The sequence below is a fragment of the Colletotrichum fructicola genome (genome assembly GCF_000319635.2).
Source record: "Colletotrichum fructicola Nara gc5 chromosome Unknown KSG_Nara_v1_contig01, whole genome shotgun sequence".
Taxonomy (NCBI): Eukaryota; Fungi; Ascomycota; class Sordariomycetes; order Glomerellales; family Glomerellaceae; genus Colletotrichum; species Colletotrichum fructicola.
In genome coordinates this window covers 8,223,508-8,247,944 of record NW_027094051.1, presented here as the reverse complement: position 1 = coordinate 8,247,944, position 24,437 = coordinate 8,223,508, and the positions used below count along the sequence as shown (strand labels likewise).

The 24,437-nt window shown below is 55.3% G+C and overlaps 7 protein-coding genes across 7 annotated transcripts; 3 read left to right on the top strand and 4 right to left on the bottom strand.

Moving 5' to 3' along the window:
- Window positions 1–2,401: 2,401 nt before the first annotated feature.
- On the bottom strand, window positions 2,402–5,062 carry CGGC5_v002349 (uncharacterized protein; the record flags this gene model as incomplete). Its single annotated transcript, XM_032035346.2, has 3 exons — window positions 2,402–4,241; window positions 4,291–4,389; window positions 4,440–5,062. 3 exons carry the CDS (start codon window positions 5,060–5,062, stop codon window positions 2,402–2,404), a joined length of 2,562 nt encoding a protein of 853 aa, XP_031885858.2.
- Window positions 5,063–8,879: 3,817 nt separating this feature from the next.
- CGGC5_v002348 (uncharacterized protein) lies at window positions 8,880–9,423 on the top strand (the record flags this gene model as incomplete). Its single annotated transcript, XM_032035345.1, has 2 exons — window positions 8,880–9,075; window positions 9,146–9,423. 2 exons carry the CDS (start codon window positions 8,880–8,882, stop codon window positions 9,421–9,423), a joined length of 474 nt encoding a protein of 157 aa, XP_031885857.1.
- Window positions 9,424–9,617: 194 nt separating this feature from the next.
- Window positions 9,618–11,602, bottom strand: ENP2 (Ribosome biogenesis protein ENP2; the record flags this gene model as incomplete). The annotated part of the gene is made up of 2 exons (XM_032035343.1): window positions 9,618–10,551; window positions 10,602–11,602. The coding sequence occupies 2 exons, from the start codon at window positions 11,600–11,602 to the stop codon at window positions 9,618–9,620; spliced, it is 1,935 nt and encodes a 644-aa protein (XP_031885801.1).
- Window positions 11,603–12,503: 901 nt separating this feature from the next.
- On the top strand, window positions 12,504–17,128 carry SSN2 (Mediator of RNA polymerase II transcription subunit 13; the record flags this gene model as incomplete). The annotated part of the gene is made up of 2 exons (XM_032035342.1): window positions 12,504–12,542; window positions 12,596–17,128. The coding sequence occupies 2 exons, from the start codon at window positions 12,504–12,506 to the stop codon at window positions 17,126–17,128; spliced, it is 4,572 nt and encodes a 1,523-aa protein (XP_031885704.1).
- A 333-nt stretch (window positions 17,129–17,461) lies between these two features.
- Window positions 17,462–18,558, bottom strand: CGGC5_v002345 (S-methyl-5'-thioadenosine phosphorylase; the record flags this gene model as incomplete). Its single annotated transcript, XM_032035341.1, has 3 exons — window positions 17,462–17,862; window positions 17,933–18,424; window positions 18,531–18,558. 3 exons carry the CDS (start codon window positions 18,556–18,558, stop codon window positions 17,462–17,464), a joined length of 921 nt encoding a protein of 306 aa, XP_031885702.1.
- A 531-nt stretch (window positions 18,559–19,089) lies between these two features.
- On the bottom strand, window positions 19,090–20,547 carry CGGC5_v002344 (Tyrosine--tRNA ligase; the record flags this gene model as incomplete). The annotated part of the gene is made up of 6 exons (XM_032035340.1): window positions 19,090–19,347; window positions 19,401–19,639; window positions 19,693–19,824; window positions 19,875–19,956; window positions 20,007–20,356; window positions 20,424–20,547. The coding sequence occupies 6 exons, from the start codon at window positions 20,545–20,547 to the stop codon at window positions 19,090–19,092; spliced, it is 1,185 nt and encodes a 394-aa protein (XP_031885703.1).
- Window positions 20,548–21,460: 913 nt separating this feature from the next.
- On the top strand, window positions 21,461–24,274 carry CGGC5_v002343 (uncharacterized protein; the record flags this gene model as incomplete). The annotated part of the gene is made up of 2 exons (XM_032035339.1): window positions 21,461–21,675; window positions 21,733–24,274. The coding sequence occupies 2 exons, from the start codon at window positions 21,461–21,463 to the stop codon at window positions 24,272–24,274; spliced, it is 2,757 nt and encodes a 918-aa protein (XP_031885677.1).
- Between the last annotated feature and the right edge of the window lie 163 nt (window positions 24,275–24,437).

Below are 24,437 nucleotides of genomic sequence, written 5' to 3'. Positions count from 1 at the left end.
ACAGGAATGGACAGAGAGAAAGAAAAAGTGTGGAGAGCTTCAACTTCAGCTTCAATCACATTGCAACGTACCGTGTGGTCTGCGACTGCTCATCAGTCTGACTTGGCTCGCCGCCGCAACGACCTGCTTCCCTGGCGCTCCCAGCGACCTTGCTGTGCCGCCAGCCACCCTGCGCGCCGCCACAGTCGAGCTCATCGCGACAATCGGTTTCGGTAGCGGCTTGTGAACTCTATACCGCTGGAATGTCGACACTGAAAATCGCGTTTGGTGTATAGCCGTTTGCAATCGGTCAAAGAACCCTTGAAGTCGAAATAAGGCGACTGGCAAAAGTCTAATGAATAAAGAATATTCGCGGGGAAACTGTGTTCGTTCGCTGCGGCTGAGACGGCCAAATATCTAATTCCCCCGCGCGTGGTCTACAAAGAAGAAAGCATGGAAAAGAAAAAGAGTCAAAAATGGAGATTGTGTATCCCAACGCAAGCAGGCAAGATAGGATGGACGTCCGTTGCCCTTTATTTGCCCGCAGTCGCTCACCCATTTCCCACCACACCTACTCTTACCTGCCCTTACTCCTCCCCTCCGCCCTCTCCTCCCCGGTACCTTACCTTCGTTGAGAGACACCACCAGCAGGTCCAGACATCTGCGAGATAAACCTACCTTCCTGGCACATTGGTTTTGCCAGGCTGGGTCGCCGACCTGCCCGCCGGCCCAGTCGGGGGTCCTCGCGATAAACCGCCCTTAGCTGCGGGCTTGACTCCGAATGGAAAGCTGGGGGTGTGTGGCCGCATGCAGGGAAGGTCGCGCAAACACTGCTAAAACGGCCTGAACACACACTTCTCTCTCACCGCACCAAGGCCACGCGAGCTATCGTACAGAATAAGCCCAAATGTGGACGTGGTAATTGGTTGTCAGATAGATGTAGGTTCAGCGGATGGATGCGTATCCTGCAGGAATATACGCGAAAAAATACCCCTCAAGGGCATCATCAACCCGGCTTGGACCAAACGTTGAACGTCAAGCTCACACATTGGAAGTCTTTACGGATGCCTCTATGAGGATGCCGCCGTCCGAACACACCGGTGCGGCGGGCGACGGCCCCTTCGATGCTAGGACCCTGCAAGCTCTGCCAAAAGTTCCAGGTCCCGGGTGAGCTATTGATGGAAAGGCTCCATCGACGTCTGCAGAGACCCTGAAGGTCCACCGCCCACCTGCCTCCGTTACTCGGATTCCAGACTCAAACGTGCTTCGGCGACTGGTGAATTCGGCTGTGATGTTTGGCGCCGTGTCCCGCCGTGTCTTTGCACCCCGTCAAGTCGTCATTCTGATGCCGCGTCTTGCCCCTCTTCGCTTGGCTCCTCTGCAAAGGGTCACTTGATTCGCATCGTGTCACAAAGTCAACCATCCACAGGAAGGCACCGATACTTATCGACAGAGATATAATTAGTTGAGACATGATGTAGACTTCACCCGCAATCGGGCCGGATGGCCCCAGTTGGCCCCAGCTGGGGCGAAAGCGACTCTCTTGTTAGCAGACCGAGGCCTCACCGAGGCTCAACCCACTAAATCTCGGTGAACGGCCCTATTTGCACCGAAAGCTCTCACCACCGCAAAATTCCCGTCTCCACGGTCAATCCACGTCCACCTTGGTCGTCAGCAAGCTTCAAGCGCCCATCCCCCGCTACAACCCCCAAGATGGCGAAGAAGAGTGTGTCTTCCCGTGCAAGCCTTCAGAATTAAAGGTCAGAATCGCTAACATCTCGACAGCGAAGTCCCGCATCGCGATCGTCCGGCTCGTGTCCATGGCCGCGACCGGGTTCTTCTACACCTTCAGGCGACCCAGAACGGCTTCACCCATGAGCATGCTGAAATACGATCCGATCGGTACGACTTACCCACGAGCTGTTATGCGCGCTTTCTCGCCTGGCGCCAGAGCAAGATACAACACTTTGAATGGAATGCCGAGCTAACACTTCCACAGTCCGTCGAAAGGTGCTGTTCTTGGAAGCAAAGAAAAAGGGCAAATGAGCTATCCGCTTGCCTGAGTCGATTCTACCTGTACCAACACTGATAACATCACAAATGGCGTTCACGGCGGTATGCAATTGGTTTTTGAGGATGTCATGACACGGCCACGCAATGCGCCATCGGATTGCACCCTTTACAGAGCATCGAGGAGGTTAGGAAGTGGCACGGGATACCGAAACACAAAGACTTATGATGGCATGGGCTTCGACTGCCACGATCTAAGTGCATATTCTACCAAAAGCCACCAAAAAAGTCTTCCACAAATCCCACCAAACTGACTTCGCTTTCTCGATCTGTGCTTGACCTCCAAAAACAATAGCGCCGCTGCAAGTTTCATATCAATGTGGTTCAAAATTCACCGCCGTCGCAGCGGTTTCTAAGTCTTGACAGGAAGTTTGGAATAAGTTCGGGTAATGTTGCGACGTCCAGTTGAAGACGGGCCGTTTTGGGACGACTGAGGAGTCTTGTCCGCAAGTGGTGGTCTTGACTGCGGTTGATGGTCATTCTTCGCCGATGTGCCCTTTTGGAAATGGCGCGACATGGAATAATTGTCCTGCGACTCGTTCGACAGGGCTTCAGTGCTGGCCCTGGTGCTTCGCTCCAAAGCTAAGCTTCCAGTAGGCTGTCCGGCGTTCTCCAAGCGATCAGTGAAAACGTCATCGCGATCCCTGGGGTCACTGACGTGCTTGATTTTCTTGATTTGTCGGTCTTGTGGCGGCTCAATTCGAACTCGCTTGTTGCCTTTATGCTCTATCCGGAAATCAAGAAGCTGCGGTCTCGGCAGCTTGCGGCTACTAAAGGAACTGAACTGGGCGTATGAGATGGTATCTCGACTTCCGACTGGCCGGTTATACTCAGTGTGGCCAGAGTGAGTAGAGAGAGCACGTTCCCGGGCCGACTCAGCAGTATCTGTAGATGCTGCCGTTGGCGTATAGCTCGAGCCTGGTCGAAGAATGCTTCTGGGTTGAGACCCCTGGCTTGTTGAGTTGTGTCGCTGCGCTCTTTCTTGGGAAACCGAAGGCGCCGCTAATTCGGCGTCTGCTGCCTCAACGGGACTCTTCATCAATATCCTCTTTCGTTGGAGGTCCTCCTCCAAGGTGTCTCCACTCTTTTGCTGGCTGTCTTCCTCCAAAATACCATCCGACGAGCTTGAGCTGATTTCGAGAATGTCCTTCCAGTTAATTGGATCTGTGCATGGCACCTCGGGAAGCTCGGGTTCCTCGTTATTATTGCCGGCGTCTGCATTGCCTGAGGCCCCAGAGTGCTGCTGCTCACTCGAAGCATGACTGTGTTGCTTATCATCGCGCAGACTGTTGCTAGGTTCAGGGGCACCAGACTTTCCTCTGGAGAGATCCTTCCCGCCGGCTTGCATGTCTTCCATCAGTCTGTGGCACTCTCTGATCATCTTTAGCTGATCTTCCAATTGTTGGGGTGTAAGGTCGCTCGGGTTCGCAGTAGTTGATGTTGTTTGGGTCTCGCGGATCTTCATGGTAAGGTTGGTGATCCTCTGTTCGGCAACTTTGAGGTCCTTTTCAGCCTTTTCAAACTTTTCCTTTTCACGCTTGGAGGTCTCTGCGCTTTCCGCCTGGAGACGAGCCTGTTCGGCGAACAGCTCGTCATGCTTTTGCTTCAGCTCCTGGTGAGCTTGTTGTTCCTTTTTCACCGTCTCCTCCAACTTGCGTTGCTTTTCGTCCGATGCTGCATTGAATTCGCGCTCTACAGAAGCCGTCTTCTCCGCTGAGCTCTTGAGAAGGTCTTCGGTCTTTTTCAAATCGTCCTTGGCCTTTTCCAGCTGCTTCTCAAGGTCCGTCTTCTCAGACTCGTAGGTCGCGCGCTGGGATTGGAGTTCTGCTCTCAGTTGATTGACTCGAGTCTCGCTGGTGTTCAGACTCTGCTGGGCTGCCTGGAGTTCTGTTTCCGAGGCAGCTCCTTGCGCGACTGAGTCCAGAGCCTCTTCAAATCTCTGCAGCCTCTGGCCCATCTCGGAGACAGCCTTCGTCAGCTCGGTAACCTGTTTGTCCTTGGTATCGAGATTCTGTGCAAGCCTCGCGTTCTCGGCGCTCTTCTCGGTGATTTGCTGCTGCTGTTGTTCCTGTTGTCTCTTTTGTTCGGCCTCGGCAAGGCTCGACTGACTCTTCAAGCATTCCTCCAAGCTTTGCATTTTGCCCTGCATGATATCTCGCCCCTTCGTCATATGAACTATCTTTTCACCAATCCTGAAAAATCGTTAGTCAAGCGTCTCAAGGGACTAAATGTAACACTTACTTGGGTGTCAGCTGTTCTTGGAAGGCATCTAGGACCTTTCTGGTCCCATCGTTGTCCTCTCGTGACGCGCGCTGCGCAAATCCCGCTATTTCATCAAGCCTGCAATCGTCAGTTACGGGGGAAAATGTCTTGCAATACCACGCGCTCACTTTTTCACGATCTGAGGTGGCACCACGTCGGCCTTGTCGGACTTCTCAGCCAAGTTCTCAATACCGGTGAAGATCTTGGCCATAATTGCTTCAATTTTCTGAAAGCGGTCGTTGCTCTGCTTGATCTCGGTCAGCTGGTTGTCCAAGCCTTTGACCTTCGCTTCTGCCCCGGACAAATGTTCTTTGAGCGTTGTAAAGTCGACCTGCAAGTCCTTCAAGGCCCTCTTCTCGTTCTCGTACGCGTCTCGCTTCGCTTCTAGCTGCGCCTTCAGCCCGTCGATGGTCACTTTCTGTTCCTCCTTCAGAACCATCAGCTCGAGCTCTGTTTGTTTGCTGGCCTCTTCACGATGTTTTCGATTTCGGCCCGCCTCCTTTTCGATTTCGGCCTCAGCTCTGATTACATGCTCCTGTAATTCGGAATGTTTGATCCTAGAACTTTCAAGCTCAGCCCGCATTTTGCTGGTCTCAGCCCGAAGGTGATCTCGCTGCTCTAGCACACGATTCAGTCTGTTCTCCTGGTGTCTCATCTGAGCGGCCCGCTGCTGAGAGTCTGCGGCGAGTTCGTTGTAGCTTCTCTCATACTGCAATGATTTGTCGACAAGGCTTCTGTGAGCTTGTTGCATGCTGTATACTTGCTGCTCCAGATCTTGTTTCTGCTGCCAGAGCTCATCGATTGTTTTGCGAGACTCCACCTCTGTTGCTTCCAATCCATATATCATCTCACAGATTGATGAAAGGTTCATGTCTTTCGATCGCTGTCCACTCCGCGGGCGGAGGAGGTCACCATTCACTTCTCGATGGCTGCTCCGTGACCTGTCCTGAGTACGATTCCTCCTTACTTTGGAGACATTTGACTGCCGTGATGGTACTCGGGGGGCAGAGACGCAAAGATCTTCTTCTCTCAGGGGTCGGGATTGCTGTTCCGAATTGTGAATGTCCCCGCGTCTTAGCTCTCTATCACGTCGAGATGCATGCTCGCGTCTCTGAACATGTCCACTGCGTGGCATGCGAGTGCTTCTGGGTGTTTCGTTGCGCCTTTCTGCATGGGCACGGTTTGGCGTGGGCCGAGGGCCTTCCAGATCTCCTACGGGGGTACTCATGCGCTGCCTCTGGGATTCGGCCGATTCGAAGTGCTGTTTGCTCGCTTGAGGCAGACCGTTTTGACGCTCAGGAGGTGTTACATTAGCCCCTTGATCAGTAGGCGAGCGGATGGTTGTGGTATTGACTGCTGCTGGAGGGCCCATCTGCGGAACAAGGACAGGCCGTCTGACTTCGCGGTCTTTCTCCGGCTTCCTGCGTGTGCTTGTGGCGGCCACTTCCACATGGGGTATTTCCTGGCCCTGTTGACGGCCTAGGCCACCAGGCAAGCTATTGTCCGCATTGTGAAAAGGACGGATTCCCAGACCTTGACTAGGTGGTGAATTTTGTTCCAGCACCGTGGGCCGCTGACGAGATCTTATCTTGACTTGGGCTGGTTGACCATCCAATGGAACTAAGTCCCCCTCCTTGGAAGAATTGACTGACATTTGGCTCTCGACACTTGTGTGGTCTTTACCCGCGTCCGTGGTCTTCCCAGAGCGGACCTCATGAACGGGGGAACCGTTTCTATTCTCGGCATTGACACCAGTGTTCATACCATCAGACTGTTCCGTGTCCTTGCGATGGCGGCTACCACCATGGCGCCGACCTGAAAGTTCTTGGTGTTGGTGCGAGATGGACTTCAGCTTCTGAGAACGTTCGTCTTGAAGACTGGCTAGGTCTTCCAGATCTTCGAAATCCTCAGCATGGATGGGCAGTCTTTGCTGTGGTCCCGAGAACTGATTGGGCTTGAACTTCGGCGGCCCTGCAAAGGGAAGTTCTTCGACATCATTGGTAGCCTCCATTTCTGATGCATCAAGTGTCATGCCTGAGTCATCGTGACGGTTCGTACCCGAGGGGCGGTGCTGCCCATGCTTGCCATGATGGCCGACGGTGTTCAGGTTTTGCTGCATGCCATCTTTCTTTCGCCGAGCTGAAGGAGGTCCGTCGGTGGATGGCGATACTCTGCTAGAACTGTCGCTCAGCAGAGAGTGGCTAGAGCTGGATCCTCTGGAAAGAGACTCTGTCATTGTCGAAGGAAAGGAGTCTTGGGGTGCCTCAGAGATGGGATCGGGGCTGGATTGACCACTCATGCCGCTGAGGTTGGCGGAAAGCCTCGAACCGCCGATAGAACCCGCTCAAGTCGATTATAGCTGTGGTCCAAGGAAACATGTGATATTTAGAGCAGGAACAAGGGGTTTGGGAAGCAAAACGAAACAAAAAGGATCGGAGACGTCGCCAAATGACAATGCTTCGGATGGATTGGGAGTAAGTGAGTGGGCGTCGCTCAAAGGCTTAAGGTGTAAAGGGATGGGACGGCGTGCTTGATCTGAGTGTGGGCAAGATGCTTTCCATCTACCGGAAGGCATGTCTCAATGAGTGAAGTGTTTGGTCACGACTGCCAGAAACTCTTTGGAAGGTACGATGGCAGATAGCCAAACGTGGAAAGAGAAGTCGCAGTGCACGATCAGAAGTTGACGTTCTTTCTCCCTGCATGTACTCGAGAGAAGGCATGGCAATCCGCTAGGAAGGAACTCATCGATCCGCGCCCACCACCTGCAGCTTCTCAGTGTCATCGCAACTTCCTGAACAGATTCTTGTGGCGATGCTCTTGCCTCATTATTTCCAAAATAATACCATGGTCGCTGCAAAAAGAAGGCGAGGTTATGATAGCATTCCCTCATTGAACAGAAGCGCACTCGCGCCTCCTTTAAGTTAGCTGTGAGATAGCTTTCCCCGACATATCCGAGCATTTTCCGGAGGGAGTATCTACCACGGCAGTCCACCAGTGTTCCTTCTTACAGTATTGAAAAGTTGACAATACTGAAAGCGGTCTTCGGTAAATGGCTGTAGAAGAAACTGTATCCATGAAAGGCTGTTGCGAGGAATAAGTTGGCCCATGACCATCAGCAGCGAATGTCCTCCGAACTGAATTAGACCAATGAGACATGGGTTTCCTCTCGTGAGGCATTGTGAGAAATCGCACGTCTGCTAGTCGGATGCTGCTTGAATATCGATGCTATGCTGCTTGAGGCTGCTTGCATCATTCCCAAGCTGTGGAATAACATATCGGTGCGTGGTGAATCCAGCATTATCGTTCCACAGCCATCAAGACTGACCTAAATCTGCAACACCGGGTAACTCAAAGTCCGAGGGCAGGATTGCAGGTAAGACAGACGAGAAGGCCTCTCGACCTCCGACCCGGCGATCCACCTCCGATATTCAGGGTTCCTTGAGTGGTCGACCCAGCACAACCCCAGCTTGAATGGTCGTCCGCTGAGGTGATCGGCCGAGGCCATGGTCCATTTTTAGAATCCCGACGTGGAAGCCAAGGAATGCCAAATACACCAAGAATTTGACGGGAAAAGAGACTGGCGGCAACTGATACTTTGAGGGCATCATCGCCAGACGCCGAATGAAGGCCGAATCTGACGGCCAAACGATGCGCCGTAGAGTGCATGCATTGCTGATTCCCTCCGCTCTGGTCATTCTGATATCCTCGCAGGCGTCGTCGTGATAGTGACAGAGCGTGCATAAGCCACCACAGACAACGCTGAGCGAGCAACCAACAGAGACTTCGCGATAGAAAACCACAATCACCAGCCAACGGCCCATCACACCGCATGCTCGTCAAGTCAACGAGATGCGCAACCCCTCCCCATCACACAGTTAAGCTTGTCGATATTGCAGCCACTGCCGTGACCGGCTGCATATGAGTGCCCATCGTCAACCGTGCAGGCGTGCTATGCAGGTGGTGAGAATAAGGAAGCCGGGGTTGATTCAGGTCCCCCCCTGGCCCCCTGAAATTCGTGCCGCCCGAATCCCAGGCCCCGCCCGCTGATTGGCCGCCGCACCCCGGCTCCGATGTGAAAGCGCCGTGTGCCGGCGCTTCGAGGCCGCTCAACACCAATGGGAGCATCGCGAGCCTATTTCGACCGTCTTGGGCCCAGACATCCCATTGGCAACAGCAGGGTGTCTCAACACGGTTCCTGCTTCCATACGTGCCCCACGTCACGCTCAACTGCCGTCGTGAAGCACATGCACTTCCACGGGGGGGCCATTCTCGTTCATCACATTCACTGCTTTGAGGGGAATACGCTGGTAGGCTGGTTGCAGGAGAGGGGGAAACCATTGGCGCTGGGCTCCATCAAAGGGTTTTCTCGGCGGTTGAACATGTAAATACTGAGTTGGGCCACATTCGTGGCGCCGGGTATCTCTTCGATTTTGTTCAGCTTTTCTCTCTACTCATACGATTCTGACGCCGTTTTTTTCCTTTTCCAGCCTGACTGTGCCTCTTCTTCCCGCCAACATTTTAAGTCTGTACACTGGTCCCTCTCTGAGAGCGGTACGCAGTTGAACACCATGGCGGCCACGACCTCCAATTACTTCCCTTTGGCGACCGAGACTTATTATCCTGATGCCGCCGGCGATGCGAGCGGCTCAAGCGGCGTTGATAACGATGCCGGCGCTGCTGGAGACAGCCCCGGCGCTGTCGGGCTTTCATCCCAAGCCATGATTGCCATCATCGTGGTTGTTTCCATCGTTGGTGCTCTCGGAAGTATGTGGACCCTTTCTTAAAAATACCAACGCCTGTATAAAATCATTTTGCTAACCAGCTTTTCGTACAGTCGGAATGGCTGTGTTGTTTTACATCGCCAAGAAGCGCGAGTGGAAGATTAGAGAGACCATGCGCAAGTCGGCCAGGAAAGTGGTTACCGCTCTCACGCCGCGGAGGACTGAGTTTCCCAAGTCAGTCAAGGAGTCGAACTCGCCACCACGCAGCCACCGCGGCCGCGCTAGACTTGACGATGTGCCCCCAACGCCGAGGCTCCGTCCAGAGGACCTCGAGAAGGGACTGGCGCAGGCCGAGAAGAAGCGGAAGCTGATGAGATGGGGTCGGAAGTAAACCCTACGCTAAAGGATAGGAATGATGTGTCGGGTCGAAGACCGCTAACTGGCTTGGTGCCGGTGTAATGGGTCGTTTGATGCGGGGTTTAGAAACTGGATAATTGACGAAATCTGGCAGCCGGGATCTGCTCGAGGGATAGAAAAGCCCTTTCTTGTACCATTGTTAAACCCTGGGATACTCATAGCGGTTTCTTATAGCCTTCTGAATGTGTTCGTGCTTGCGCTTCTTCTCGCGTCAAACCTCTTCTTCTCCTTGGGTGCGCTCTCCTCTTGTTGCTGGGGCGGGCCACGGCCCTTCTTCTTCTTGTCCGGGACGAACGTGACTTGCTTCTCGCCGAAAGCCTCTCCACGGTTCATCTTGCCGATGCGTCCCGACTTCTGCACACGGGAACCCAAAGCGGTGTCCCTTTCTCTTCCTCCATGCTTCTGGTTGGAGGAAGACACCTTCATCGTCATCTCTGCTGCCTGGGATTGAGCCTTCTTGCCCAATCCTACCTTGGGCGCCTCAGCAGGTCTGGCAGCAGAGCTGACACCCACTTCGTGAGTATCCGGAGCGGCGACGGTGGTGCTTGGGTTGAGAGCGCGGAACTCGTAACTGGTCTCGTCGACGGTGAACGCCTCGTCCTCGAAGAGCTTGGCGAAACGCTCGTCGCCCAGTACACCGGCCTTTGTGTCCACAACCTCTCTGTTCTCCTGCCTCTTGAGCAGCTTGTCGGCAAGCTTCTGGTTGACCTTGACCTTCTTGTTGCCTCTGATTCTGCTGGCACGCTCCTTCTCGACCTTCTCTTGGATGCGCTTCGTCCTCTCCTCCTCCCAGACATAGGGGTTGGCGATGAGCCTTGCCTGCTCGTAAAGCTTGGAGGCCACAAAGTATCCGTGCATGTATGGTCTGAGAAGATTGGTCTTGCCGATAAGGTGCTCCATGCTGAGTTGCTTGAGTTCGGGCAGCGTCAAGAACTTGTAGTTGTCATAAGTCTCGGTGCGGACCTCCTCGGCCATTTCCTCGACCATGTTGTCCAAGAAGGAGCACCATCTCGGAGCCGGACCCAGGCTGGGAACGAAGAAAGAGTGCTGTTGCTTGCCTTCGTTGGCAGTCAGAAGCATACCAGTGTCCTTGCACCAGGCACTATAGTATGGTTAGCAAAGTCATTCCACCGTCCGACGTCTTAGACTTACATGTCGTTGATGTCCACAATAGGCTCAACCGATGTCCAGGGCGTGCCGTCCGTCTCATCCCAAATCTTGATGATTCTCTTGTCGGCGGACAGAACCTTCTTCTCCTGAGACGCAGTTGTCATGTGAATCAACTTCTTGATCGGGAAGCCGTATCCTTGATCCTTGGTGAGAAGAGGTACTGGACGACGCAGATCAAACAGCTGAACCATGCCGTTGGCAGATCCAGTGGCAATAGAAAGGCCTGAGGCGTTGAAGTCAAGTGCAGTAATCGCTCCCTCTTGGCAACCAAGACGTGCAACTCTAGACTTCGACCTGGCGTCCCAGAATTCAACAGTGCCAAGCGATGTTCCAAATGCAGCCAGGCCGTGTGACTTCTCGGCCAAAGCAGCAGCGTTTACACTGCCAGCCTCGATGCCACCTTGCAAGCCAGCTCCTTCTTCGTCCCCACCAACATCAATCTGGAACGACTTCATGAATCTTCCAATCTCGAGATTCAACCGGAACACCTCTCCCAATCCGTCTGAATCAACTCCGACGGCCGGTACAAGGGCCTCCGCCGAATGCCTGTCGTACAGCAAATCTCTTCCATATCGAGGTATCCTGATCGTGTAGTGGCAGCCCATCGGGGTGTGGAACTCGAGTCGTCGGTCATCTTGGAGAAGCAGAGTCTTTGAGTAGTCGGAAGAGAGAATGGCCAGCTTCTCCGTGAGAGAGTTGGTATGACGCGCGAACGAGAGAGACAGTTGCGGCAGGTTGTGGACGTGGATTTGAGGCTTGTAGGTTCCGGCACTGACGGCCCAGTCACCATCCTCGCTGACCTGGATACATGTGCTCGCCTCCTCGAATTCGAAATCCTGCAGAAGCTCGACTCGGTTTGCGTATTCGGGGTCGTTCTTGAGTGATCTCTTTCTGCGCCTGGCCAACCAGTCGGGCAAAGGCCTTGCTGTCGAAGCACCAGAGATGGTGTAGACCGGAACGGTGCCGGGGTTTGTCAATTGCATCGTGACTGTGGGAGGCCGGAGACGGAAAACACTGATCGGTCGATCGGTTTCTGCGCGACGATGCGACGAAGGACGAAGGAAATCTGCGACCGAGGGGAGCCAGAAAAAAAAAGTTCTGATAAGATAAGAACGCGGTGGCCGGTGCGTCGGTGGGCGGGAGCCACACCTGGCCCACCAGCGCGGACTTCTCGGTGAGGCGGTGGAAAAGTAAGTCCTGTTTCCGACCGGCCCCCTGCCGAATCAGGCGACGCTGCATTAGCGTGTATCCCGACCGCTGGACAGGGACTTTTAGCGGGTGGGCAGCAGTGATTGGCTGAAACCGCGTCCGTCTTCCGATCCAACAGGACCCTGTTAGTGCACTATTACAGGCGTTCAGCCGAACGAACTGCTCCCTGAGGTTCCAGTCTGCTTGCTAGTGACCGTGCTGAACTGAATTCCGCCGCTATCCCGACCCGGCCAGACCTGGTTGCTGAACACGCAGTAATCGTTGCGAAAGACCCGACAACCTCCCCCCCCCAACGACGGCCTCGACGATCGAGCATCGACGCTTCCCGGTGCTCCATCATCTCGATAACAACTGCCTGGAAACTTCTATCGCATACTTCCTGTCGGTACTGGACCAGTCTTGGACTCGGTTGATGCCGAGCAGCCGGTACTTTGGTCGCGCTTTCGACCCACGGAGATGGAGTCGATGACTTCGCGAAATCCAGCAGACAACCCTTCCGAAAGCTCCTTGAATCGCTTATTTCGCTCCAATCGATGCCAGAAAGACGTTGATATTTTATGACTGCATTTTCTTGGATTTTAACCGGCTCCTGCAGCCTCCGGGAGCTTTAGCGACTGAGGGAGTTGATGTTGCGACACGGATTGAATCCCGCATTTGCGAGACTTGACCGTCGACATGGACACAAGCGAATACGATACTAATACCTTATTAAATGTGCGTCGCATCACTTCCCACATAATTTAAAGTGGCTGACTTATCTCCTCCAGAATAACATCTCCTCGATCGTTTTCCGAGTTTACGAACCTTCTCAGGAGCACGCGCAAACCTTCCCCTCGGCTGCTGCCGATGTCGAGACCGAACTACGGAACCGCGGCCACATCGTTTACTATGATGCGACCAGGCGCGTGCTATGGTATTTCCATGTGCCGGGGAAAGGAGCGACGGCTACCGACGACAATAATGGGGCTTTGGGCAACACTATCGAAGTCGAAGGTGCGACGCTGTTGATGGTCGAGGATGGTTCATTCGAACCGGTCAGTCTGTTCAAAGGACGCGCACCGGGTCAGCAAGCTGCAAATACCCCCACAAGCTCTTCATCAAGTAACTCGGCCCTTGACCTGTCACTTCGGAATTCGCGGAATACAGGCTCTGGGCCGCCAAGCTCTTCCGATCCCGATTCAAAGCCCGCCTCAGCCGGAGGACCCGATGCGAAGGGTACAGGCTCTGTGCCTCTGAAGGACGCATACGAGCATTTTGTTACGGCTCTCTTGTCGACCGTTTCCGCAGCTTTCTGTAGCCGCATTTGCGCGATACCTGTCAACTACCGAACGGTCCTTTTTCCCGCGAAAGTCTCCCGCGAAAACCAGTCCGACCGAGCTCTCGATTCTGATTCAGCAGTCGTCGGAACCTTCCGCATTTATCTGACGACTACGGGTGCGTTGGTTATGAGCTTGTCATTGTCGTGTTGTGAAGGTCTACTGTCGGTGAACGAGCCATCAAGTCCGGGGCAGATTGTGTTGGGCTCTCAGATCTTGGCGGCCCCGTTCGGCGTTCTAGCGAATTATCAAGGATTCATGGGCGGTGGCTTATCATATCCAGAGCTTGGTCTTGGACAAACTCCAGATACTCAACTCTGGAGGGGCGCGGATGCTAAATCATCGCAATGGAGAGACACATGCATCAAGATCCTCCAGTCCCGTGGGCTGTCCCCAACGTTGCTTCAGTCTTGCCCCTGGATAGCACTTCAGATGATCCGCCGAAAATCAGGAGACGGCAAATCAACACCACTCCCGTCAACAATGGCTACGATATCATGGCCGGCTGCCCTCTGCTTCCGCAAAAAGTCAGTGATCCTGGCGCGAAATCATGGTCTAGGAGATACCGCATTGCTGGCCCACGAGGAGACTGCAGACTTTCTAAGCGAAGCTAGAACCTGGTTTCAGCTCGGAACTGACAGAGAAGAAAAAGTCACCAAGCGGAAAAAGGAGAGGGAGACTGCGGCAACAAAAGAGACTCCCGCGGCCGTCCCACCACAGCAACCCAATGGACATTCGCCTTTAGGTTTAAGGCGCGCGAGCAATGCAGCGGCCGTAGGTGCAATGTATCCGACCCCTCCTGACGGGGTTCAGAATCCTCTAGGAATCACGCCCTCCCTAGACGGCACAACCTCCAGCCCAGGGGCTCCGAATGCGACCGTAGCCATCGTCGATATCGATACCGCCATCGCAGATGTCACCATGCCTGAAACTGCGGTGCCGCATACCAGTCAACTTAATGAATCGTACGGTGATGGCGGGTGGAACTCGAATGACAACAAGCCAAGAGCAGATTCATTCCTGGGGGGCGAGAGCGACAACCTCTTTGGAGACATGGGCCCGGATATGTTCGGCGATGCCGACATAACGGATGCTGATTTCAGCTTCTTTGATGAGCAACCCGGCGATGATCTAGATCTCTCGGGTCTCCCTGATATGGGCATGTCAGATGCACCTTCGATGCCTCCAGTGCTTCCGCCTCCGCTGCCTGAGCCTGCGAAAATGGCTGCTCCCCCGATTGAGTATACAAAGCCCGAGCCGAGTCCACCAATTTTCACCAAGCCCGAACTCAAGCATGCCAGGAGCACACTCATGGACGAGGGAAAGCAAAGACCTAGCACAGAAAAGGCTGCCGGTACCAAGAGAGAGTCGAGCCCTTTTGGCCCCGATACGGTTTACAAAAGGGTCCGGGCATCCTTGGGAGACATCGACTCTGCTCCAAGCAGAACACCTTCAAGGAAAGGCAGCGTCTTTGACAGCGTAGGCTTCGATCCAGTGCTTCCCTCTGTCAACAAAAAATACGAGCAAGGGGGCCGTTTTGACTGCAATCCTGTCACCCGCGGGTTGGCACAAGAGTCGATCACGCAGCCTGGTTCTCAAGGTCCGCCTACAACCGACTACCTACGGAGACACGGGAAACAGAGGAAGCAGCTGAAGCACTCAGAGCAAACGAGTGTGGTCATGCGTACGATTACCGGCGGTCTGGAAAACGCAACCTTGAACACGAGTCCTGCAAAAATGGATGACTTCGCATCCGATGCGGACGATGTGAGCTTGGTGTCTGACCAGGATGACGCAAGCTCAACGACAGATGAGCCAGCGTCTCCGTTCAAATCAAGCATTAGAAGACTGAATTTCGACGACGATGTGGTTTCTCACGTTACCTCGTTGAAGGACATTGAGTCTGTCGAAGACTCTGATCCCACCTTGGCCTTGGAACTCCCTAAACTAGCCAAGGTCGAGGCAACAGAGGTATCGATAACAAAGTACTTTGAGGATGCTGAGGTACTGCCGATTCATCTTTCACTAACAGATGAGGACATGGTGACAATCGCTCAGATTGTGACTGAGCAAGCGGTCACTGGTAACTTGAAAATCCGCGATTCGCAAGCCAACACTCTGAACACGGCCATTATATCAGAAACTCGTCGACAGCTGTCATCATTGAGTCGCACCGCTCTACAGACTCTGCGAGAAGTTGTCCCTGCTTGCCTCGGCGAGTTCAACACCTGCAACTTCAAAGGTGTCGTGGAGGTCCCTGACGTGCCGTTGCTGGGGCAGCCTAACAGACTGCACCCAAGGCCAGTTCCGCAGAGAGATTCGAATGCTGAGCCGCCCAAGCCCAACAACCTTTTCCAAATCCCTGCGCCACACATGGAACTCCGCCGCGCAGAAGCCAGACTGTCGGTGCTTCCGTCAAGCGTCCAGTTTTGGGAAAGCTTGGGTCTCGGCCCTGCCCAAGGGACGAAGAATGTCAGCGTTGTCTGCGTGTTTCCGAACTGGGACGGCATGACAGATGTTGCCGCAGCGTTCCTAGATCGGATGCGCAATGTCTATGAGCTGCTGAAACTGGGCTCGTTCGAGCGCCTGCCCACGAGCTCAAAGGTGACCGACGGGCTGATGCCATTCGAAGCGGACAAGATTGCTACTTCTCCGGGCACGGTCAGCCCTCACATTGGGTCAAGTCTGGATGATCGCATGGAGGCCTTGAATCAGGGGCTGTTGTCAGCAAACGTGATGGAAAAGAATTTTGTTGTGTACTTCGTGTACCCTCCGGATCACCCAGGGTCGATCGTGGAGGAATGCACGGCGTTCCAACGGCTTTTCGAGATGCACAAGAGGTCTTTGACTGACAGGAGACAAGCGCCTGTCAATGAACTTGTTTTGCAGCTGGTTCCTCTAGATTTTCTGACTTCTCCTGTGGGCATCGTTGAACCAACACCAAGCGACGCCATCAAGCTAGCGATAGAGACGTATGATCGATGCACATTGTTTGGCGGGCCGATGCCCTCGCCAGCTATCATGCTGGAGCAGTCACTACCACGAGGCATCGACTTCAAGATCTCCAATACCTCCTCGTCTTCGGTCATGCACGAAAACACCTGCATGCACATCGCTTATGCACAAAGCATTGACGAGAGGTGGATTACGGCAGCATGGACCGACAACAGGGGATGCCAGCAAATGACGGCGTCTTACAGTCTCGGGCGCAAAGGCAAGCCACTTTCAACGTCTCTTAACGATGTCTACCACGAGATATGGGATACGACACATGATTTGATCTCCAAGTGGAAGGTACACTGGCGGATCATTATCACAAAGTGCGGGCCCATGGACCAGCAAGAAATTGGTTTCTGGCAAGGTCTCGCGCAAACCGAGTCGATGGCCTCGATGAGCCTGACGTTGATCTCAGTCGACACAAACCCGTCTCTACAGTTGCTTCCTCCGGCAATAAAAGTACCAGCGACAGCATCGTCAGCATTCTACACCACCCCGGTGTCAACACCGCAGGCATCAATACTCTCTCCCGAGCAAAGTGGGACGCCCGCCACACCTATGAAGGAAAATAACCCCGTAAACGCCGCGACGCCGGGAGGCACCCCTGGTGACGGCAACGCGGAACCAGCCGAAGGTGACGCCATTCTTCTTGATGTTACGGATCAAACGTGGGGTGCCGTGCTTGCCCATCGACTCAGCAACTCATCAACTCTTGGAGAGCTCAGTCCTGCTATAATCAGTGGGTATCTAGTCAAACGCGGCGGAACAAAACTAGAAGATCCACCAGTGGTTTTGGAAGTCAACATTTTGCACGTGGATAGCAACCCGCGGCTGTGCGAGACTCTGATGCGGGAAATGCTCACTTATTTCAGGGGCCTTGGTACACTAGCTCGGGCCAGGGGCATTGTAGATAGGGGGACGGATATACGGCCTTGGCATATCGCGGCAGCGGAGAAGGGCGTCCGGGCATTATACCTCTTGATGTGATTGGGAACGGAGGTTTTGAGGTAGACTTCCTTTGGGTCCAAGAATGGCGTTAGACATGGCGTTGGACCTTTGATTGTACACGTAAAGAACAGAGTCAAAAGGCTCGGAATTCATCATCATCATCGCTACCATGTATTCATGTGCACCGCTCTTTAAATTGTTCTATTCCTGATCTATCTTTCACCCCGGCCAGTTGATGCCCCGGGGGAAGTCTATGCTCATAAAGCGTCCATATGATATAAGTCCACGCTCATTTTGGCCAACCCATATTAACACCATGTACTGAAATTCCATCATCAAACTACAAAACAAACCCAGCCAGCAAGGGCAACTTTAGTTCCAGAAGCCGGGGAACAGGAACTCGACGTTCTTCATGGCCTCGGGGTTGCGACCCTCGGGCTTGGTCATGAACTTGACGGCGCCCTGGGACGCGCCCTCCCAGTGCTTGGCCAGGACCATCTCGCTGTGCTCCTGCTTGGCCAGCTCGTCGAGGACGCCGCCGACGAGGCGCTTGGCGTTCTCGCCGTTGGCGGTCATGTACTTCATGACCATGGCGACGTCGACGTCCTCGAACGAGTGCCAGCAGTCGTAGTCGGTGGCCATGCAGATCATCTGGTAGGCCATCTCGGCCTCGCGCGCGAGCTTGGCCTCGGGGAGGGCGGACATGTTGATGACGCTGCCGCCCCAGGAGCGGTACATGTGAGACTCGGCGCGGGTTGAGAACTGGGGGCCCTCTATACGATGTGTGTCAGCAAGACTCAAACTTCGGCGGTTCGTACGGGGGGGAAAGGAAGCACTGCTTACCCATGCAAATGATGGTTCCCTTGTCGTGGAGCACGACGCCGTCGCCCTGCATGTGCGCGGCGCACTTCTTCACGACCTCAGCCAGGCGCTTGTCGAAGGGGTCCGCGAAGCCGACGTGGCCGACGACGCCGCCCTCGAAGAAGGTGAAAGGGCGGATGCCCTTGGTGCGGTCGATGACCTGGTCCGGGACGACGAAGTCCATGGGCTTGATCTCCTCCTGCAGGGAGCCGACGGCGGAGAAGGCGATGACGCAGCGGACGCCGATGGAGCGCAGGGCGGCGATGTTGGCGCGGGCGGGCACCTCGTGCGGCGCGAACTGGTGGTGCAGGCCGTGGCGGGCGAGGAAGGCGATGGGCACGCCGGCGTGCTCGAGGATCATGATCGGGGAGGCCGGCTGGCCCCACGGCGTCGTCGGGTTCAGGGCGGCGACGGGCGTGTAGCCCTCGAGCTTGCCGAGGCCGGTGCCGCCGATTACGGCGATGTGGACGGGGCCTAGTGTGAGGCGATGTTAGCATCGTGTTCTCAGTCGCGCGCGCGCGCGCATTCGCGGGTGGGAGCTCGAGGGAGGGGAGAAAAGCATGTCGAGGAGCTTGCTTACGGTCGAAGGTGGTAGGAAGGTCGGCCATTGTGTCTATGATTTTGGTTTTCGCGGGGGAAGGGGTATCACGATTCTAAGACGACAGATTCAAAGACAAAACAGACGACAGCTTCGAGCTCAACCGGATATAGAATTGTGACGACCTGGGTGGATGGTAAGACTACCGAACCTTTTTTTTTCAAGGACCCCGCCGAATTTTACCCCGCCATCCCACGCACTTCTTCAGTGCCCCGCCATTGCGACCTCCCGGGCGTCCCGCATTTTCATGGTCAGCAAAATGTCCCCGCCTGGATGGCCAATCTTCTCAGCACGTGTCGAAGATCATGCCTGGGGCGCATGCATTGCTAGAAACGAGATATCTTGAATCAAGAGGTCCGGGGTGTTAGCACTAAACTGAGCTTCTGGACAGGTTGTGGACAGGAGTTGGGGGGTTCTCATATGCTCTTTTCATCTGAGGTATCTAGCTCTCTAGACTTTTTGCTGGTCTTCATCCGAACTCCAACCCTAGTACATACAGACAAAATTCATTTCTATGCAAAGCAAACCGGGGCGTCGTCATTTATTTGCTCTCCTCAGCTGGGCGCATAGGCAATTCTGTCTCCTTGGCCGCGCCATCCTCCTTCTTGGCTCCGCCGGGGTAGCGAGAGCCCTTGTCCTTGGGCTGCTTCTTCTTCTTCTTCTTGTCATCCTCAACCGGCGGGTAGGCCTTGACTGTGACTTCCTGCCACTCCTGGGAAGCCTGGAAGGAAGCTTGGATGGGTGCCAAGAGCGCGTTGAGAGCCTTTGTGACGGCCGGCTTCAGCAGCTGAGGCGTCAACTGCAGGGTGTTAGCGTACCGTCAAAATCCGCGTTGATACATCCTATACTTACCACATCGTTCTTGTAGTCCTCGTGCATAGCAGCAATGTCGGTGTAAACCAGGGGCTCGAGGCCGTCACGCTCACGCTCGACGGTGAACTCCTTCTTGCCCTTCAGGGCGGCTGCGGGGAGCAGCACGTACTCGACAAAAGACAAAACACCGTTGCCCTCGGCAACCTTGGGCACACACTCGGCCTTGCGGAGCTTCTTCTGGACGACTTCAGGGGCATCGAGAAGGTCGATCTTGCTGTCTAAGGGGCCGTGTCAGCATGTGCATACGCCGGCAATCACTCATCAGACTTACCAGGGTCGCTTGCGCTCATCTTGCCGCCGTTGAGACCCGGAACCATGGGGTTTAGCAAATGCGCGCGGACCTTGTAACCAATCTTGGGCAGCCATTCCGTTGCCGCCGCGAACAGCTTCCTCTGATCCATGCCTACAGAAGTCAGTCGAGGGTGGTGAGAGACAAGTCAAAGGGTCCAATACCTCCAAATTGCGCATCAACGCCCAGGTGCTGCTCGTCGCAGACCTGGAGGACAGGGTAGAGCAGACCGCTCATAGGGGCGTTCTACCGTCGTGTTAGCCCCACGCCCGGCACGATGGAACGGGTGATCTCACGTCCGACTGCTTCACAACCTCCGCACCAGCCTTCTTCGCATCTCTTTCGCTGATGAGCGAGCTCATCTTGTAGATATCCATAATGTACTCGGGGCTCTTCTGGTAGGAGCTGCCCAGAACGAAGTTGAGCTTCTCGGTGGAGACGCCAACGGCCTGAAGGATGTTCGTGATGGCGAACTTGTAGAACTTGGCGCGCTGCTCGACGAGCTCAATCGGGGCCTTGAGGTTGTCGAGGAAGCCGTGGATATCGGCGAGGAGGACCGTCATCTCGCAGCCGGCAGCGAGGAATTGCGCCAGCTTGATGGCCGGGACGAAGTAACCGCAGTGCGGTCTGCCGGTTGTCGCAGTACCTGCAGCGCATTCGGTCAGCCAATGCATAACAGCATAGCTGGAAGAACAGAGTTCAAGTATGCTTACCCCAGTAGATCTTGGGGTTGCGTCCCTCGGCCAGAATCTTCTCAATGATCTCGGGGTTCATGACCTCAGCCAGGTTCTCCTGGATGAGGGCGAACCTCTCCTGGGCCGTTGCGCCTTCCGCCATGTTGAAGTCGGTATGAAAGTCGTAAACGTCGTAAACGGTGATCGAAGGGAGTTGCGGCGGAATTCGACGAGACGCAAGAAGCGAGATCGTGGCAGGATCGGTAGGTCGAGATCTGACGGTCGAGGACTTACGGATTTATCTTGTCGGGTGAGTCAAGCCGTGACTCGTCGCACAAGTGGCCCAAATTCCCGTTGAACGGACGACACTGCAGCAAAATTACCCCGCCGAGGGGAGGTCGTCGGAGCCCACGACGGACACGGCCGATAGAGGGGTCTACAGGGGCAGAAGCCCCACGATTGGCCGATTTCAGGGGGCCCAGCGCTCCAAAATTTCACAGGGCTCTCAACCCAGAAGAGCAGTCGCATCCGCGCGTACAGGCTCGCATTCTTCGCACAAGACTCAGAAGGTTGGATATGCCACATGGATCAAGATGAAGTTCGTCTCTCATGAAGAAATTGGGATTTCTGATGCTTTGTTTCAATAACTTGGTTCAAGAATCCAGTTTAACTTGGGCAAATGTCTCCCCGTTGTTAGAACCTGCGGCTGGTTCAGCAGAGCCCTCGATCCGGCAGTTGGTCTGTGTGTATCTGCTTACCAATTTTGAGTGCAAAGATACTTGGGCGGAAATTTTCCTCGTTGGTGACCTGCCCCGTCTCTCATCCTCGAGCCGCCACCCCGTTCGACGTATCTTGATTTTACATGAGAACTGTGACTTGATGCAAAAGTTTCCTCCGCCGCCTTCATCTCACTTCCAGCGTAATTACTAATCGAAGGTTGTTGGAATTCACTCTGGCGGTGCCCTTGCCATGTTCACCAAGTCTCGCACGCTACCCCATCTTTTAGTCTGAAAAGTGATTGCCAAACTCACTTCCTTACTACCACGGAGCACACACCATCTCACGACACAGCAGCCATGACGGTAGACACAGCACCGTCGCTGCCGGCGGACCTGGAACTTGACGATGGCACGCCCGGCTCTGAGTCCATCGAGGAGCGCTGCTTCTCAGCCGCCCTCATCTGCCTCGAAGGCCACTACACCATACCGCCCATGGGCCCCCAGACCGCAGCCAGGGTCTCATCCATGATAGCAAAGACCCTTGAGAAGACACACACATTCAAGCATGTGAGGTAGCTTGCTTCAGTTCCACGTCCTGGGAACCCTGAGACATATCTGACAAGAACCAGGGAAACGTTGTCACGAAACGTCGAGATTTGGATATGGTTGACAAAGATTTTCGGCGCCGCCATCCCCAGCCTCACCACACGCTCAGTAGGCCCGCTGTCAAGTCTCAACGACCCCGAGAAGGGCGTCACCCCGCAGGAGAGCACGGCTCTCATCGTAAAGAACCACCACAGCCTCAAAGATGACCTCTCTATTCTCAACAAGCTCATGCACATCGCGAGGAACCTGCTGGTGACGTCGGAGCCCGAGGTCCCACAGGACATCTGCGCCGCCGTCCACTTCGACCAGATGGTGTACCAGACCATCATTCTCTGTGTTAACGTCACGAGCAAGGGCTACGACGGCGAGATTCTGGACGAGACATCACGCGCAAAGTTGAATGAGATTACGGACATGTACAAGAAGCTTCTGGTTACCTCTCTCCAACAAGCACACAACTGGACGGCCAAGAACGACCGGAACAAAATGTCATTTTGGTACGACGTTCTCTTTGACGAGGACGCCCAGCTGGACGACCCCCAGGACGGCCTTGGTGATGGCTCTGGATTCCGTGTTGACGTCGCAAAGACCGAAATCCAGCACTGGCTTGAGCGCAACTCCAGAATGTGCGACACGGCCCGCAAGCTCCTCACAGACTACTCCCACAACAAGTCTCACAAGCCGCCCGGCGTTCTGGCTCCGATTGCCCCCCTGGCCTGGAACTGGTTTCCGGAAGGCCAGGTGAAGGTTCGCGCAGACAACTACAAGGAGGGCGAGCGCGTGACACCGACGTGGGACCCCGAAATCCAAGACAAGTTCGAGCAGGACCGCCTGTACTGCCGAGTCTCGAGGGAAATCGACACATGGTGGTTGCGCGCCCGAGACGCAAACTACGAGGGCTGGCAGGTCGCCATGCCTTCCGTCGACTTTGCGAAGCAGCGGACAGAGCACTGCAAGAGCAACCTCATCAACCGCTACACACCCATGCCCGTCATGCGCTCGGGCGAGGAGGCAGAGGTTGTCGAGGTCGAGGAGTCGGGAGACCTCCCGGAAGGCTCGCCAGAGGAATATGCCGAGGACTACCACCACGTGGAAAACCTGGACGACATGATGGACGACGACGACATCGACGACGACGAGTCCTACGGCGAAGGACCCTTGACCGGCCTCCTCACCGAGATCCCCAACATCCTCGACCCCAAGCAGATCGAGGCCCTCCACATGATTGTCAAATCCTGCATCCTCGACTCTGCCGGCACGGGCCTCACCCACGCCGGCGAGAACCTCCAAAAGACGCGCTGCCGCATGTTCCTCGCCCTCGACTGCGGCAAGTCTCTCCTCCGCGAGATGCTTGTCTTCATTGCCGTCTGGGAGAAGGACGAACAGTCCCTCATCTTCCAAATCACCTCCCAGCTCATCGAGGCCCTGCACCACTCCGCGCTCGTCCCCTACGCCTGGAACTCCCTCCGCATCCCCAAGGACATCATCTCCCCGGCGCAGACCGTCCTCCTCCGCCTCGTCAACCACATCTTCCGCTCCCGCATCAGCAACCCGCCCCAGGACAAGAAGGACCAGGACCGCGACGTCAAGCTCGTCATGTTCTTCTTCAGCTTCTTCCGCTCCCGCATCGTCCCCGAGTGTGTCGCCCTCATGCACCTCCAGGCCCAGATCCGCGAGGAGAACGTCGACCCGGCCGAGTTCCCCGTCGACACCTGGGACATGGAGCGCGCCAAGGACGGCCTCGCCCAGTACCTCGACTTCCTGACCACCGCCTCCGAGATCGCCGAGTCCCGCAAGAAGCTCATCGAGTGGGAGGCCGTCTACGACCTCATCACCCTCCTCAACGGCCTCGAGGCCGGTGTCCCCAAGAAGCCCCTCGTCGACGCCGTCCCTAGCCGCAACCGCCCTCCTCCCGCATCCACTCCCCCAGACCAGCAACAGCAAAACAGCGCCGGCTCCACCCCGATCGTCGAGCGCCCCTACTCCACAAACGAGAGCCTTCCCCCCTCCCCGCCGCCGCCGTCCCTCTCCGACCCGGCGCACAAGTACCCCTGGTCCGGCATCAAGGGCCAGATCTTCACCATCCTCGCGACCCTCCTGCAGCCCCCGCCCGGCCAGTCCTCGCCGGGCAACCCGGAGGTGCAGAACCAGATGGTCAACCACAACGGCATCGTGCCCCTCCTCAACTGCTGCGCCTACGACGACCACAACCCCTTCGCCAAGGAGCGCGTCACCATCTGCCTCAAGTGGCTCCTCGACGGCTGCGAGGCCGCCAACAATTTCTTCCGCGAGCTCGTCAACCTCGCCCCCGCGCCCTCCCTGCGGCCCCCGCCCGGCGGCACCACCACCTCCACCATCCGCGTGGACGGCATCGCGGGCGAGGTCAAGGTGCAGGTCCGCTCCAACTCTGCGCCGGCGGCTGGGGACGGCGGCGGGTCCGAAGGCGGCGACGGCAAGAAGCACGTCCACGATCCCTACGGCTTGGTGGACAGCGCGGCGAGGCTGAATCTCTCAAACAAGAGGCCGGAGACGAACGAGCCTTTCAACGACGACGACTTTATGTAAATAGGTTCCGGTTCTTCCAGGGCATATCGCGATGGGTGCATTGCTGGCGTTACCTAGGCTGGGGAAAATTGCAATTTTGATTCTGTTTATAAAGGGGTGTAGTAGGTGCCTTCTAAACGAGCGAACATCAACACGTGGCTAAAACAAACATATCCAACCCACA